Genomic DNA, 16,639 nt, shown 5'->3' with positions numbered 1-16,639 from the left:
AAACTTGAAGAGGCCATCACTACATTGCCATAGACAATAAGAAAACGTGCTGCATTATAAACTTATGCTGGCTGGTCAGTAGACCTACAGAAACACAAAGACAGTTAACCTAAAAACAGGCTTAAAATGCATTTACCACAAGTAAACCCTTAAAATACTAGACTCGATGAAAATTCTCAGATTGTTTTTTTTTTTTTTGATAAGGTAAATTGTATTAATCAAAAGGGAGAAGAAACTCCCGTATACAAGAAGTATACCAAAAAGTAGAGAATTTACATCAAAACATGATTCTCTACAAAAGACGCCCAATCTTCTATACAAGTAGGGGCTATATGAGTGCACCAAAAAGCGATCAAAGATAAAAGACTATTCTTAAGATGTGAAAAAGGAGACTCAATCCCCTCAAAAGCTCTCCTATTTCTCTCCCCCAAACTATCCACATGAGAGCTAACGGAGCGAACTTCCACGCCTTCTGCTTTCTTCTTCTACGGAAACCGGCCCAGCTATATAACATTACCTTTAACGTGCTTGGCATCACCCATTGAACACCAAAAAAAATTCTCAGATTGTTTACATGGCATAATTCTGCCCTGAATCCAATTCAAGCAGCGCAAGTACTTTTTCAGGTACTCCTTCCGTTCCGTTTTACTTGGCATGTTTGCCTTTTGCATGCCCTCAAGAAAACGTCAATTAAAAGGAGAATTTGACTAAATTACCCTTATTTATTCTTTCAGCTCAATTATTACTTGTCTTCCTTTCCCTACATTAATATACTCCCCATTTATTAGAGTAAGGGTAAAGGTGGAAAAAATAATTAATTCTTTCTTGATTTCTAAAATTACAAGTATTTTGGAACAACAATTTTAGCAAACATGACAACTAAATGGGAATGGGGAGTATATATCAGGCAATGGACACATAGCAATAACCAAAAGAACAGCTTCATATATGCAAAATAGCCAAACAAGAAAAGAATACACACATATATACAACAACAACAACAACAACAACAAACACCCAGTTATTGAGCAAGTACTGGAGCACTAGCATGCGTCAATCAGCTCTCTTTTTTTCTTAACATGACATCCTTTGGCTCGCTAAGATGAAAAATCCATGAGAAAAAATGAGGAGAAAACTGCTTCAAATCACTCTTTGCATATAGAGCAAAGGTAATAAATGTGCAATCATTAACCTGAGTGCCAGTCTTCAGATTTGCGTAGAAAGAATTGCTAAGAACCCCCAGGACAGTCATACAAGGCTTCAGAACAGCAGGGTCTCCGGACGACACATTGCTGACCTAGGGCCAGAAAGTATGGCATATTATCAATCAGAAGATACTTGGAAGGTTAAGCTTCATCAAAGTACAAAAATCTACATAGGTACATGTCCAAAAGGTGGGAGTGTAGGATAAAGGTCAGCTAACCAGCAAGGCCTTTAATATTGGGTCCAAGAAGCCAAGGTCACCAACAGTTGTAGTAGAAGGCATTAGACACATCTATGAACAACGACAATCCAAGTCAAACTTGTGAGAAGCTTAGATCAACATAATAGGAGCTAAGAGAAGGGATGTAGATATTTTACAATTTTACCTCCAGTAGAAGACAAAGAATAGTGACTTCAACTTGTGACAGCTTATGGCATGACTTGTCAAACCGAATATGGCATTTCTGGCGTCTATCAAGAAGATCAAGCATTAATGACTCAACACCATGAACACGTATAACCCTATCTCCAACGCCTTTAAGCAACGACAAAATCTTCAGCTGCAATACAAGTTGTCAACAGTTGTAGAATATGTCAAAATAAAATAAAGCAAAACATTGCATGTATAAACATATTATCAAGGCCAACCTTAGCATACGCAGAATATCTAAGGGCAGAACCTATCAAGAAAGCCAGGATTTCATCTTTAGCAGTCTGATCAAATCTGCAAAAGGAAAAATAAGCAACCTCCATTAATGCAAGGTGATTGTACATAAGATGATGTTGACATCTGACAAGAATCCAAGAATGAGCCTTTCAACAAGCCCCAAGTCTAACAACCATTAATAAAAACCATTACCTATCAACAAAAAGCCAACCATCATTAATAACAGATTCTAATAAACAAATAAATAGACAAAGCTCAAGCTACAGCGATTATGGTTATTTATACATAAAACTGTCTTCAGCGGAAGATTTTTCAAAAGCATTACAAAAAAATTTAAAAAAATTCCACAACAGGGTCTGTTAGGTTTATTCTCCTTCCCCAGAAATATTGACCTTGTATTGACTGCAAAGTACACACAGCTGCATGTTTAGAACAAGTGGTAAACTCCTCTAAAAGTTACAGAAAAATGTAGAAATAAGTTAACAACTATGACTGAGTAAGCATGTCCGAAAGGGGAAAGATCGCTGGAGATGGTCACAGCAATACCAAGATACAACTAAGCAAAAATGTTTGCCAACTTCGAGAGATAAAAGCAAATGTTAACATAGACCCAGCCACTACAGGCCTGAGAAAAGTGGGAAGGCAATCTTTTAGAAAAAGTTAAACTGTAAGGCTCTACAGAAACCTCCACAAAGCTTTTCAGAGTGTTAAAAAAATTTTAACAGTGGCATGCGATCCAGCTTGCATGTACCTCGACTCCTTCACCGGGTACCTGCTACCTCCCACCTCCCACCAACATAGGTACCGGGTAACTTTGCCCACCAAGACAGATGAGAAAAAATCACTGGTCGTTTTTTATCTCCAATTGGGTTTGAACGACCACCCATGGTTTCTAGCTGCTTCATTGACCACTAGGGCACACCCTTGCATGCAAGTTCAACAAATACATCAACAAATCTAGATATTACTAATTCTATAATAAATGCTCAGATTTCCTAGGCTTTGGTCGTGCAGTAACTTGCCAGAGAAATGCAACAGAAATATGTCCGATATTAGCAAAGAATGCAACATTTACTGCAAAAAGTGATGGGTCTTATTGGAGCACAGAGCCAACCTCTTTCCAATATTGTGTTGCACTAAGAGAGAGTCGTTGGACGAGCCCAGCAATGATGAAAACAATGATGAGAGGACATTTTTATCCGATATTAGCAATCTCTTCTGCTGAACTATTAAGCCCAATAGTTCTCCCAAAAAATGAACCCAGACAGCGTGCAGACCTGTCATTTTGCATAATGTTAATGCCATATGGAAGAGAAAGACGTCATGAGAGAACCTTTATTTTTTCCTGGGGTAAAGAACTAAAATGTTGATGTGGGAAAAATACCCCGCACAAGAGTGGTACACAAAAAATAGAGGAGAGTTGACTGACTTATGACTGAGAGGAATACCATTTTTAGATCTGGATAAATTAACACGCGACCACAAGGAGAGAAGTCCATCAATGGTGTTCATTGCAGCTGTGCGCACATCCTATATATAGAAAGAAAAGTATGTCGTTTACATACGTGAAACAGAACACCATCAAAAGCATAGGCAACAAAATGTTTCCTCTTTCCTCTGTTAAAAAGACAAGCTAAAATGTGTCCCTTTTTACAAAAGAGGTCAACCTGAAAATTTGCTAGGAAAACAGTCTTGAGTTGTTTTGCTGAAACACTCTAGATCTAAGAAATAAATGCAAAACCTGGTTATCACTTGATAGCGGAACTAGGATCGAAGGAAATTCAGCAAAGAGTTGAAAAGTGAGACTCTCATCCGGACGAGCGCAAAGAGACGTGCAAGCATGAAGACTTCCAATAAGGACAGAGGCAGAAACTCCTGCAGGATCAAAACAATCAAAAATATAGTAAAACAGAATAACACAAATCCTCAAGGAAGATCACAACAGACCAGCGAATGAAAAATTCTATACAGTTAACTGGACCAGAATGACCATCCTCACCAATTTCATAAACATCAAGGAAGCATCTCTGCCATTATAACAATCTATTATTCAAGCAACTGTCATGGACCCCCTTTTCTGAAACAACCCTTTCTTAAACTTCAGCAGACCTCCCACTATTGGCAAAATTAGGAAGTTCAATCACTTTCAAAAGTTACCCTAAAGTGCATCTTTGCCGTCCATCAATTTTGTTCCCTTGATGTGCAAAGTTCATATTTCACAAGTATCCTTGAGAGACCATACAAGATACACATAGTATATCCATACAAGCCTGGAACGCTAATCCAGTATGAATGTACTCTTGAGAGCAATATCGCCCAATTACTAATCAAGAACTCACTAAAAAGATTGACAAGGTTCATTTCTTTCTCAGAGAAAGAGAAAGTTAACAACGAAATCAATTTTTGCTGGAGAAAAGGAAAGGCAATGGACTGATTGCCCAGAGAGAAAAATTGACAAGGTTCTTTTCCAGAGAACTTGTACGAACTTTTAATCTTTTAATAGCACATTTACTAGTTTTACTTCTTAACTAAATTTCACATATTATAGATGAGGTTGAATGTAGTTTCAACATGCTTGTATTCTACGGATGCTTTTAGATGCTAATGTTCTTTAAGAGCTTGCATAGCAACCATTTCATTTTAGCAGAAAAACTTGTAATTCAAAGGACCTTAATCTCAGAAGAAACTACCAATCAGAATAGCGAAGTATATATGCAAACTTGAACCAAAATGTTCCACCATTACTGAACGCAATGGTTTCAGCAGTAATGGACAGGTCAGTGTCTATCCAGGAATTGATAAGCTAAGCCTCAACAATTGATTAATGACAACTGCATGAAAAGAACTTTTTTCAATCGTTAACTAAAAGAGAGGAATATTAAAAAGGATTGATGGTAAAATTAGTGATAGCAACACATGTTACCAAATAAACAAGAATGTAAAGGAAACATTGTCAAAACCTCCCTCAGTAAAGAACTTTGAGAGAAAAGTAAATTTACAACCCGGAAAAACAATATCCATGGGGTTATTAACAGCAAATGTAAGGTAGGAGCCTTTCCAGGAATTCATATTCTCAAGTGTCAAGATAGGACAGCTTAAAAAGGACGGAATGACAATTACAAGGAACATAAAAAATGAGTCTGTAATAACAACACTCAAACAGAATGATGAAGAAGTTAAAGGATCTGTCTCAAAACCTTCATCAGTAAAGAACTCTGAGAGGAAGTGCGATGTCTGGATCCTGCATTTTGCAACAACATTACACAGATGCTTCTTAAAAACATGGTTCGTGCTGGATACAATAAGAACAAACAGTTCCCGAAAGCAGCATAACCAGCTCTCTTTCTTATCCTGCAAATGGAGACAGGAAATACATCAGGTGACCAAAAAGCAGGAAAAAAATAGATAGTAAAAACAAAAAAAGGGTCACCAACCAAAGGTCCTGTTTCAGCAGCCACTTTATTAAATGATCCAAGCAGCCTCCAAAACAAGCTAGTAAGAATTTCACCGTTGAGTACTTTCGGGTTGGTAGCATCCATATGTTCAATAAGTCCAGCAATGTCTCCCTCCCATAATCCAGGGTTGAACTGTGATTGTGTAAGGTAGGTAATTAGCAAAAGATGGCGGCCAAAAACCAAGCAACATTTATCTGCTGCTGTGAATGGCAAAAAATCACAGCATAGCAGCTACCTCTTCTGAAATATTCCCTGCAGACTCATGCAACTCCCACTCCATTCGGAGGATAGGAAAGCAAGTGGCAAAGAAGGTTGAAAATCGAGTATCTCCTAACAATGAAGGGGAGGAGTCAAAAGTAAAAAACACAATATTTTCCAAAAGAAAGTTGCAGTGATCTAACATTAGAATTCTAACAGTAAAGAGCAAAAGTATCTCTTCAACTCACTCTACACCTTTGTCAAATATTAAAATTAGCTTGTATAGTCCTGAGTTTTTGAAATTTGAATCAGTAGCAGAGCCAGGAACTCTAATAAGGAGATTGAAGAAAATGCAAGAAGGCAACACCATAGTCAAGAATGAAAGACGAGGATAGAGTGCGAGCACTACCGCAGTCATAAAATTACCTGTTTCGAGCAGCGTGAAAGATTGCAACAACACCAACAAGAACAAGGTTTTTGACAGTTCCAAGGTTTTGCAGCATTCTACTAGCCAAGGAAAGTATTCCTCGGGATGTGTTGACAATGCTTTTGCTAACACATTAATGTTTTCCACGTTCATTGAGGATATTTTCCCAGAATCTAATTTCTGAATATAAATATAAAAAAATGCAAGATTAGTTCAATGATCGTTCATTTTCTTTTACGAAACTTAAAAGAAGAACAAAAGGTTCGGTTTAAGATTTTTCACGATAAAGTCTTTTCTTAACAGTTGGGACATTCCAGTCAACCTCCCATTGCCCCAAAGGTAAAGAAAAGAGAAAGATTTAATTTGTATGGAATAGGCTTCTGCAATCATTTATATGCTAGCTCACTAAAAGCAAGTCTCAAAAGTTGATTTCTGCACATTATGTTATGCACACATATTTTTACATCCGAATATAAAGAAAGAAATAAACCAAAATACTCATTGCAAAATTAAATAGCAGTTGGAGTTTGTGACTACCTAGATTACTATGTTCAGATTCTACAGAACAATTACAGCGGCCGGTAAAACATGCTATGCGAGAAACTGAGCACAACTGGAAATTCTAAAAACTTAAAAGACTTATAGCCTGTTTGGCCAAGCTTCTCAAGACAAAAAAAAGTGCTTTTTTTCCCAAAAGCACTTTTTTTCCTAATTTGAGGTGTTTGGCCAAGCTTATTTGGGGAAAAAAGTGCTTTTGGGAAGAAGCAGAAGCAGTTTCAGAGAAGCAGAAAAAAGTAGCTTCTTTCCAAAAGCAGAAGCAGAAGCAGTTTTGGCTTTTCTTCTTACCTAAAATACCCTTAACAAAATATAGTATATACCAAAATAACCCTTAAACCTAATACTTAGGATATTAATTTATAAATATTTCTTCTTATTTTTAGGAAACTTTCTAATATATAGTGTCTTTAGGGGTGAATGCTTTTATATTTGTTGAAGGAATTTTAATATATTTAACTTATATTAAAAGAATTAAGTACTTTTTAATTTTATTTTCATATTTTACTTAAATAAAATGAATTTTTTTTAATTATTGCATGTAATAACAAAATTTTGATATTATTTATTTACTTATAATATTAATTATTAAGTAAATCTATTCATGTCCTTATTCGTAATTTGACACTTAAAAGCACTTTCTAAAAAGCTTGGCCAAACACAAATTATTTCTCAAAAGTGCTTTTCAGACTGATTAGCCAAACACAAACTGATTCTCTCCAAAAGTACTTTTTTCAAAAGCATTTTTTTCAAAAGCACTTCTCAAAATAAGCTGATTTCTCCAGCTTGGCCAAACAGGCTATTATTTAAGGTTTCAAATCAAGACTGGCAATCTTATCATTATCGGATGAACTGCTATACGATAATAAACAAGAGATACATGGCAATATAATAATAACCATTACCTTATCCAGTAGAGAAACACTGACCAGATTCTCATAGAAAGGCCACTTCATTTGCTTGGCCATTTCAACCGCTTTCAAATTTAATCTTTGGGTCTGTATTAAGCATCAAAAAAGAATAAAGTAATCAGCAAGCTAATTATGCAAGATCTGGGGCTAAAAGGGAACAAGTGAAACTCTTAAATGAAACCTTTGGAATTATTATAACAAAGGGAAAAACTAATGCCGCCACCATCTTCACATATTCATCCTCATCTAGCACTGTAGCATGCTGGAGGCAAGACAGAGAAACATCAACCGCCACTGAGGCACCACGAGATGCACCTGTAATTTTGAGGAGTTAATGCAAAAATGCTGGCATATAAAGGTCCAATTTGGGACAAAATTCACCAAATGCAAAATTCAACATACTTGATGCTAATATCGCAATGCATCTTTGGAGCACATTCTTGAATGCATCAATACGAAGTGGAGCACTTATTATTTCGGGCAATGCCTCTAGATTTAAAGCTGCCTGAACAACAGTCAAATCTTCATCATAGAGCCGGCGTAGTATAGCATCTTGAATGGTGCCAAATCTCTGAATGGAAGAGCAGATATTAGGGAAATGTAGTGGAAAGAGATTCATCAATAGACTAATTCAATGCACCTCATAAAATATTAATGCAGAATATACGAGCACCAAATTCTAGAGAAGCTCACATACCAAATAAAATAAACCACCAAATTACAATTATTTGAAAAGACACAGCTGCACGCAACAACCAATTAATATTGCAAAGTCATGTTCCAGTAAAACTTTTAAAGCACAATTCCTTCAACCATTTCAAATGGTGCCAAGTAACACAACCACCAAAATGAAGACTAGAGCTTCCCAAACATAGTACAAAGGCATTTTCTTCCCCATTACAGAACAAAGCCATGTCTTGTAATCCGGAAACGTCCCAACTGAGGAAGTTAGCATTCAGCAACCAAAAAATTAGGAGCATGCTTGATGTTCAACAAGCTACATAAATAGCTGAATGTCAGAAAGAAAATCATCAAGAATCACATCAGTATAAGCTAAACTTTTACTGCGACGCTGCGGTCTTCAACATATTATCTCATTTTGCTTATGGTAAAAATGGCCCAAAGATGAAGTCACCACAGAAAAGTTATATCAATTATTCATGTTAATAGTTTGATAGGAGTATATCTAATACACAAAAACTGAAGATCTGCTCAATGCCTTGGTAATTCAGAATACAGCTCAATTGCCAGAACCTAAAGCTTTGCAGACACTATCACATAAAGAAGAGTAACAATACCAATTTTGCTTATGATCTTATTGGAGCATCAATTTCTCTCCGCACAAAATCAAGGAACGACAGAAAAGGACAAATAGTTGAGAAACGGAGTACAACATATCTAGATTAATGGAATGACGCATTACCTGAGAGTCAGCTGCTTCAACATTTAACATACCACGGACATCCAGACCCAGAAGCGCAGATCGTCGAACCTCTGCCTGCAAGTAAAACACAAATAAATGCATAAAAAATAATAGTTTGTACCAAAAACAACTGAATTTGATCTCAGAAGTTCTTTAAAACAACAAGTAAAAGTACAGACTCATAATGATCTATTCTTTAAAACAAAAGTTACAAAGTACAGACTCATGATGATCTATTCTTTAAAACAACATTTACAAAGTACAAAATCATTTTATATTGAAAAATGACTGCACTTCTTCAAACGCCAATATCACTAGGTTCATCAGTTGAAGAACTCATTCATACTGGTGAAGTGTCTTTAAAGATGGGTGACTCCATTTTCCTGGCTAACTTTTTAACTCAAAATACCGACTGGAATGCAACACGGGTGCTATCTTTCTGTCTGTTTTAATTCTTTATGAACTTAGGATGCTTTTCTTGCAGCTAGAAAACTAGCAATGGGGGCGAATCGCCACCCATTCCGGTCAATTTAGTGGAAAATATCATATTACTGCCAACAAAGTGCTGCTGCTTTGAAGAATGCTCCCAATTATCAGGGGGAAAAACCAAGGTTTCTCCCAATCATGCAGTCATGCTCATGTCTTTCATGTATTTGAAGATGTGAAGTGCAAAAAATATTTTTTCTTTTTTTTTGGGTAAAATATCTTTTTACTTTATCTTCTAGCAACACAGCACTTACACGGAAAAAGATAAGACGAAAGTAGCCAACCCAAAGGGTAAAGCCATCAAGTAGAAATATATAATATGGAAAAGTAAACAAATATACCTTTGGATGTTCCAAGGCAAACCAAACTTTTGAACCAGATATTTCATGTGAAAGATCCAAATTACAGTTCAACATCCTGATAACTATTTCATAGTCATTTTGGGACCGCAGTTTAACATCCTGCATGCAAAGAAGAAGAAAGATATTTTACACTGAACCACACAATTACCCCATAAATAAGAAAGGATCAAAAACATCAGAGGATATGGAGATTGGAGAGGCAAGCAACAAACACGAACCTCGATATATCTGTTAACAGCTTCACGTGACTCAAACAGATATTTCTTAAGGAGAGAAACCAATATCAGATTGCACCGGCTCCCTGACAATTATAAGCATAGAATGATATGAGAAAGAAATACAGGCGAGCAAAAGCAGAAAGAGGAATATTATTCAAGAAGTACAGGATCTGAGAAGCTTGCGCTTATTCAGATATGCAGGTACAGAACATCAAGAATCAACATCATTAAGGCTGAGCAAAGTAGTAGTGTAATACTTGCATGTTTCTTCCCATAATACCCCCTTAACCACGACAAAGTAAAAAGGTAAAAAGTCACCACCTAACAGAATGGGAGTTTATTTCATTTCCACTCTGCCACTTATTCCCCTTTCTCCCCCTCCCCTTCTCTTGCTTCTTTTCTTTGTAGCCAAATTCATTTTTTTCCCTTTTATCAACATTTAATAGATATTGTAAGCACAGACCTCAGACAGTGTGTGCCTACTTAACTAGTTATACCATATATGACATTTATGTACATCATGTTGCAACATCAATAAAAAGTATTCTAAATGTAATAGGATGAATAGATGGTGGGCAAGCTAATCTTACAACAAAGTAGAGCTGTATCTGCAGCTGCTGAATCATTGTCCTTCAATATTCTCAAAGATGTGTTAAGCAGCTTTGAGATCATATGAGCTAAAAAGTCTAGAATAAGTATTTAGTTACAGAGCATCAAGAATCTATCACTAAGGGTACTTACATGTTTCTTCCCATAATACCCCTTTAACAACTACAAAGTAAAAAGGTCACCACTTAACAGAATGGGAGTTTATTTCATTTCATTTCCAATCTGCCACTTAACCCCCCCCCCCTCTGCTTCTTTTCTTAGTACCCAAATATATCTTTTTCCTTTTATCAACATTTAATAGAATTTAATTTAAGCAGTCATTCAGACAGTGTGTGCCTACTTAACTAGTTATAGCATATAGGAAAATTATGCACATCATGTTGCCAAATCAATGAAAGTCTTTAAAATGCAATAGGATGAATAGATGGCAGGCATGTCAATCTTTAAAAAATGTAGACCTGTATCTGCAGCTGCTGATTCATTGTCCTTCAATATTCTCAAAGATGAGTTGAGCAGCTTTGAGACTATATGAGCTATGAAGTCTTTTAAAGGAACCATCTCTACTACAGACAATAAAGTCCCATGGCATAGATCATCGTAACAACTACAAAACATAAAACATTAAAGTCAAAGGTGCTAGCAAATAGAGAAACTCCCCAGCAGGTAAAGCAGCCATTCCCACCTGTACTCGACAAGAGAATCCAAAAACAAGGCCAGAAATTTCTCTGTGTTGAACTCCTCTGCCAATTCACTTAGAAGTCCCGAAATATCCCTTTAGACAAACAGCGAGAAACAGGATTCAGAGGCTAGTTATAAATCTCCGACCAAGGCAACATGGGTGTAGTATGTTTGGTACATGAGCAGGGTACAACATAATACCTGATGTCCTTAAGGATATCAATGATCTTCTTGGGGATAATTTCAATTGATTGCAACTGCACAAAATGATTTTAAACAGAAGTAAGAAGTTAGAGACATAGTAACAATTCCTAAAACTCTTACGAAATTCAACCAGCATGCCAATTGCCAACATTGTAAAAGAAAAGGATATGTTCCTATCTTTAAAAATATACAAATATTTTTAAACAGTGTGTTTAAGTTATATAAAAATTTACAAGGTATAAATTCGTTATGTGCTTTCGCAAGTATTCATCAATTGTTATTCCGGTACTTATGCTTGATAAAAACAAAATGATACAAAACAATTGCTTCTGGAACAATTATGTTTGGATTACTTTGTTTAACATTGATAGGTCAGATTTGTGTGATTAGAACATAAATACATCAATTATCATGTAAAGGAGCTCAAGTGGCCTTTATTTTGACGGATGTGTTAAAAATAATTTCGTAAAGTTTTCCAAAAAACAAAATTTAAGTTTGTAAAACTGAAAACGTCTTTGAAATTTTTTAAACTTTTGCAAAAATTGAAACTAATGTGCTTGCTCTATAAAATATTAATAGAAAAATCAGTTTATGGAGAACTTGAAAAAAATCAAAATATAATCATTTTCACCTACAGTTAGAACGAATGCCACCTTATTTTGATAAACAACGGAAATTTAATTAAAACCACAACATCACTTCACTACTGATTTTCCTTTTTTCCAGTTTTGATATTACTTGCCTTTTACAAACTGTAATATTACATAATTTAAAAAAGGAAAGGATTTAAAAGGTATTTAATATTAGAAATTCCTACATATTTCAAAGAAAGGAGGATTTAGTACACAAAATTTAGTTGATTTAGAACTCCTAAATTTTAGGGAAAACTCAATTGACGATTTTGTCCTATGCAAAATTTTATTTTTGAAGGGCAAAAAGGTCGGCCAACATTCTTGGCTTTCGTGCTTTTAATATAGTATAGATAGATGAAGGTCCAAGATAGATGTGCATGCAACAACACTATTATTAACTTATAAAGAAAAAAAGACAAGTTATCCTTCTCAAAAGAACAAGTTATCCCCAAAAAGAAAAAAGATAAGTCATAAGGCAAAGTGATGCATGCATGCAGATAAAGCCCTCTTTTACCTTTTATCTTAAATCTCAATTGTATCCAAAACTCTTATCAGGAACCATGTGTCAGAGGAAAATACATAAGATACAAGATATCGTTATATTAATAGACAAGGATACTCTCCAACAAGTTATGTCGAAACTAATCCTGTTAAGCCATGTAATTCCAGATCTCATGATTTACGAAGCTTTCTGGAAGAAAGTGATAGATGCAAAACATGGGAAAAGAGACAACTGGAGCACTAAAATTGCAAATGCCCCTTATGGAATTGGTCCCTGAAAGTATATTAGCAAAATTGAGTAATGAATTTTTCCAGAAGATCCACTCCAAACCTGGTAATGGAGAGCACATCAGATTTTGGAAGGACATATGGCTGAATAACACAGCATTCATGGATGAATATCCTAACATTTTCCAAATTTCCATGGAAAAGAACTCATCTGAGAAGGTTTGTCCAAGACTGGGAGATGGAAAGTTTGATGGAAATGCTAGCAAGAGTGGAGAGCTACAACGTTGTTGAAGATCTTTCAGACACTATATGTTGGGGTAGCAAGGATAGTCAAAGATTGTTACAAACAAATCTGCACTCAAAATCAGGTGCTTGATGCACAGCCATGGAAATTGATATGGAGGACCAAATTACCTATTAAGGTTATATGCTTCAATTTATAAGAGGCAAAGCGAGCAGTTACGGCGACCAAGGCTGCAGCTTTTAGTCGTTTGTATGAGGAACTCGAGGGCTGACTGGGGATAAGAGGTTGTTCAGGTTAGCCAAGGCGCGAGAAAGGAAAGCGCGTGACATGGACCAAGTGAAGTGCATCAAGGACAAAGAAGGTAGAGTTTTGTTGGATGAGGGGCTTATACGTCGGAGATGGCAGACCTACTTTCATAGTCCCTTGAACGAGGAGGGGGAGAGGAACACTGTACTGGGTGATTGGAACTCTTCGGGAGTCGTTGTGACTTTGGGTATTGTAGGCGGATTAGAGTTGATGAAGTTGAAGGGGCTATGCGTAAGATGAGCAGGGGCAAAGCGACCGGGCCGGATGAAATCCCGGTGGAGTTTTGGAAGAATGCGGGCAAGGCAGGCTTGGAGTGGCTCACTAGGTTATTTAATGTCATTTTCAAAACGAAAAAGATGCCCGAAGAGTGGAGGTGGAGCACGATGGTTCCTGTATACAAGAACAAGGGTGATATCCAAAATTGCAATAACTATCGGGGTATCAAGCTGCTTAGCCATACTATGAAAGACTGGGGGATAGTGATAGAGCTAAGGGTGAGGAGGAGTGTGTCTATTTCCGAGAACCAGTTTGGGTTTATGCCGGGGCGTTCGACAACAGAAGCCATTCACCTTGTTAGGAGATTGATGGAGCAGTATAAGGAGAGAAAGAAGGACTTGCATATGGTGTTCATCGACTTAGAAAATGTGTACGATAAAGTTCCGAGGGAGATTTTGTGGAGATGTTTGGAGGCTAGAGGTGTACTTGTTGCCTATGTTAGGTTGATTTAAGGACATGTATGATGGAGTAAAGACTCGAGTGAGGACGGTGGTAGGGACTCGGACCATTTTCCGGATATGATGGGGTTGCATCCGGGGTCGGCACTCAACCCTTTTGTGTTTGCTCTGGCGATAGATGTACTGACGCGCCACATCCAAGGGGAGGTGCCGTGGTGCATGCTATTTGCAGATGATATTGTATTGATTGACGAAACATGAGACGGTGTGAACGCGCAATTAGAGGCATGGAGGCAGACCCTAGAATCTAAAGGTTTCGAGTTGAGAGGACCAAGATAGAATACTTGGAGTATGAGTTAAGTGGCGAGACTCGAGGAGGGGAAGGGGAGGTGAGGCTGGACTCGTAGGTCATCCCTAAGAGAGGTAGTTTTAAGTACCTTGGGTCTATTATTCGGGGGGGTGGGGAGATTGATTAAGATGTCACACATCGTATTGGGGCGGGATGGATGAAATGGAGACTCGCTTCCGGTGTTTTGTGTGACAAGAAGGTGCCAACGAAACTTAAGGGTAAATTCTACAGAGTGGTGGTCTGACCAACGATGTTGTATGGGGCCGAGTGTTAGCCGGTCAAGATCGCTCATGTCCAGAAGATGAAGGTAGCAGAGATAAGGATGTTGAGATGGATGTTCGGGCACACCATGTTAGATAGGACTAGAAATGAGGTTATTCGCGACAAGGTGGGTGTGACCCCTATTGAGGACAAGATGCGGGAAGCACGGCTTAGGTGGTTTGGTCATGTTAGGAGGAGGAGCACAAACGACCCGGTGAGGATGTGTGAGAGGTTGACATTGGAGGGCCCACGGAGAGGTAAAGGTAGGCCCAAGAAGAGGTGGGGAGAGGTAATTAGGCAAGACATGGCGCGGCTTCAGTTGACCGAGGACATGACCCTTGATAGGAAGGTATAGAGATCGAGGATTAAGGTAGTAGAGTAGGTAGTCTAGAGTGTTCATAACAGTAGTATTGGCAAGCAGTCTCGCTTTCTGTTAGTAGTAGGTTTTTATGACTAACCTTTCTTTTCTTTCATTGTTGATCACCTTACTATCTTGTTGTTTTTAATCTACTTTTATATGGCTTTTTGGTATTGTCTCTTCTTGTCTATATTTTTATTAATGTGGTGCTTATGCTTTCCTGAGCTGAAGGTCTATTGGAAACAGCTTCTCTATCCTCACAAGGTAGGGGTAAGGTCAGCATACACACTACCCTCCCCAGACCCCACAGGGAATCGTGGAGCAATTACATGGGGTTGGTAATGCCAAAATGGAACCTACCCACAAAACGGAAGAAGTAGAAAACGATTAGGAAAAAAAACTTTGTAGAAGTATCCAAATGACAAATGATTCGAACCGTTAGAAACTAGGCTTCAAGGTCCACAATTTTTCTCCAAGAGTCATAATCAAATTCTTTCAATATTAAAAGCTGTGCATTTTTTAAGTAGGGTCGTGTTTCACTTGTTAGTATAGGCACAAATTTCCAACTTTTCTTTGTTTGAGTCACTCTATTTCATCTCCTTTTCACTCTAACATACTCCTAATATGTCTTTCCCTAAGTAGAAGAGTAAACCCCTAAAGGGTAAGGTGTTCTAAAATTGTTTGGCCATTGATGGTGCATGTTATTGCCTTTGAGTGATTATTTTGAATCTAGAAAAAAGTTTAAAACCCCAACAAGCAGGCTTCTTTTAAGCTCACATCTTAGCTTGAGGTCGTGCTCAGCACGAGCAGTTTTTGTGGGATAATATTGGGTATGTTGTTGTTATGCTTCAATTGGATTGCTATATGAAGCTTGTCTAACACAAGACAACCTTAACACAAGAGGATTCCAGCTGGTCAACAGATGCTAACTATGTAGGAGGAATCAGGAATTATCATTCATTTGTTCCTGCACTGCCCAGTTGCCACTGATATATGGAATATGTACTACAGTATTTTTGGCCTTAGCTGGGTTATGCCACAGAATATGAGACAGGCAGACATTACTTAGAGTTTGTGGAAAGTTGATAAGGCCATCACGAAAATCTGGTTGATGATTCCTGCAGCTATTTTTTGGTGTTCATGGACAAAGAGGAATAGAAAATTTCTTGATGGCATCTCAACTCCAAATCACTCTCTTAAGACAAAATGCCTACTTGAACTTTTTTGCTGGACAAAACTGTCCCCAGCTGCACATTTTTTGGACTTTGTTAGTACTATTGTCCTAGATTGACACTTTGTATAGGGCCTAACTTCTCTCTTTTGTTCTTCTCCTTTGTAACTAGGCCTACTGTAACTATGTACTACGTATCTTCTTGATGCTTTTCTTAAAGAAACACCTTACTTTATCAACAAAAAAAAGGAAATATTTCTGTAAGCCGATACAGAAAAGTTCTCTTTTTTTTAATTCAACATAATTTTCTATCAGCAACAAAATGGTGTTAACGATAATACAGTAATAGACTAACAGAAAGACACCATTTACCCCTTGGAACCAACCCAATAACAAATAAGGAAGCTTTCAATTGCCCATTTGCAATCAAACAAGAAAGTTTATCATTAAACACCACTCTGCTACTTAAACTGGTCAAGCCCTCCCTTTATTCCTCGAAATCGAGTGGGACCCCAAAAA

The 16,639-nt window shown here is 37.3% G+C and overlaps 1 protein-coding gene across 4 annotated transcripts in view; it reads right to left on the bottom strand.

Moving 5' to 3' along the window:
- Nucleotides 1-16,639, bottom strand: part of LOC104234789 (uncharacterized protein At3g06530) — a 39,898-nt gene that overhangs the window by 13,800 nt on the left and 9,459 nt on the right. For 2 of the 4 annotated variants that reach the window (XM_009788418.2, XM_009788421.2), the window contains 20 exons: nucleotides 11,394-11,449; nucleotides 11,197-11,286; nucleotides 10,973-11,118; nucleotides 9,906-9,988; nucleotides 9,667-9,786; nucleotides 8,840-8,914; nucleotides 7,819-7,987; nucleotides 7,598-7,731; nucleotides 7,411-7,503; nucleotides 5,950-6,130; nucleotides 5,561-5,655; nucleotides 5,305-5,457; nucleotides 5,068-5,221; nucleotides 3,612-3,745; nucleotides 3,319-3,400; nucleotides 2,985-3,147; nucleotides 1,852-1,927; nucleotides 1,590-1,763; nucleotides 1,424-1,495; nucleotides 1,193-1,297 (listed from right to left, as the gene is read on the bottom strand). In XM_009788418.2, the coding sequence (XP_009786720.1) occupies nucleotides 1,193-1,297; nucleotides 1,424-1,495; nucleotides 1,590-1,763; nucleotides 1,852-1,927; nucleotides 2,985-3,147; nucleotides 3,319-3,400; nucleotides 3,612-3,745; nucleotides 5,068-5,221; nucleotides 5,305-5,457; nucleotides 5,561-5,655; nucleotides 5,950-6,130; nucleotides 7,411-7,503; nucleotides 7,598-7,731; nucleotides 7,819-7,987; nucleotides 8,840-8,914; nucleotides 9,667-9,786; nucleotides 9,906-9,988; nucleotides 10,973-11,118; nucleotides 11,197-11,286; nucleotides 11,394-11,449 (2,355 nt within the window). Of the gene's footprint in view, nucleotides 1-1,192; nucleotides 1,298-1,423; nucleotides 1,496-1,589; nucleotides 1,764-1,851; nucleotides 1,928-2,984; nucleotides 3,148-3,318; nucleotides 3,401-3,611; nucleotides 3,746-5,067; nucleotides 5,222-5,304; nucleotides 5,458-5,560; nucleotides 5,656-5,949; nucleotides 6,131-7,410; nucleotides 7,504-7,597; nucleotides 7,732-7,818; nucleotides 7,988-8,839; nucleotides 8,915-9,666; nucleotides 9,787-9,905; nucleotides 9,992-10,510; nucleotides 10,593-10,972; nucleotides 11,119-11,196; nucleotides 11,287-11,393; nucleotides 11,450-16,639 lie in introns of those variants that run through there. The other 2 variants (XM_009788420.2, XM_070170961.1) reach the window with 2 other exon arrangements.

Source organism: Nicotiana sylvestris, chromosome 3, assembly GCF_000393655.2.
Source record: "Nicotiana sylvestris chromosome 3, ASM39365v2, whole genome shotgun sequence".
Classification (NCBI taxonomy): Eukaryota; Viridiplantae; Streptophyta; class Magnoliopsida; order Solanales; family Solanaceae; genus Nicotiana; species Nicotiana sylvestris.
This window is presented reverse-complemented; position numbering and strand designations above follow the sequence as displayed.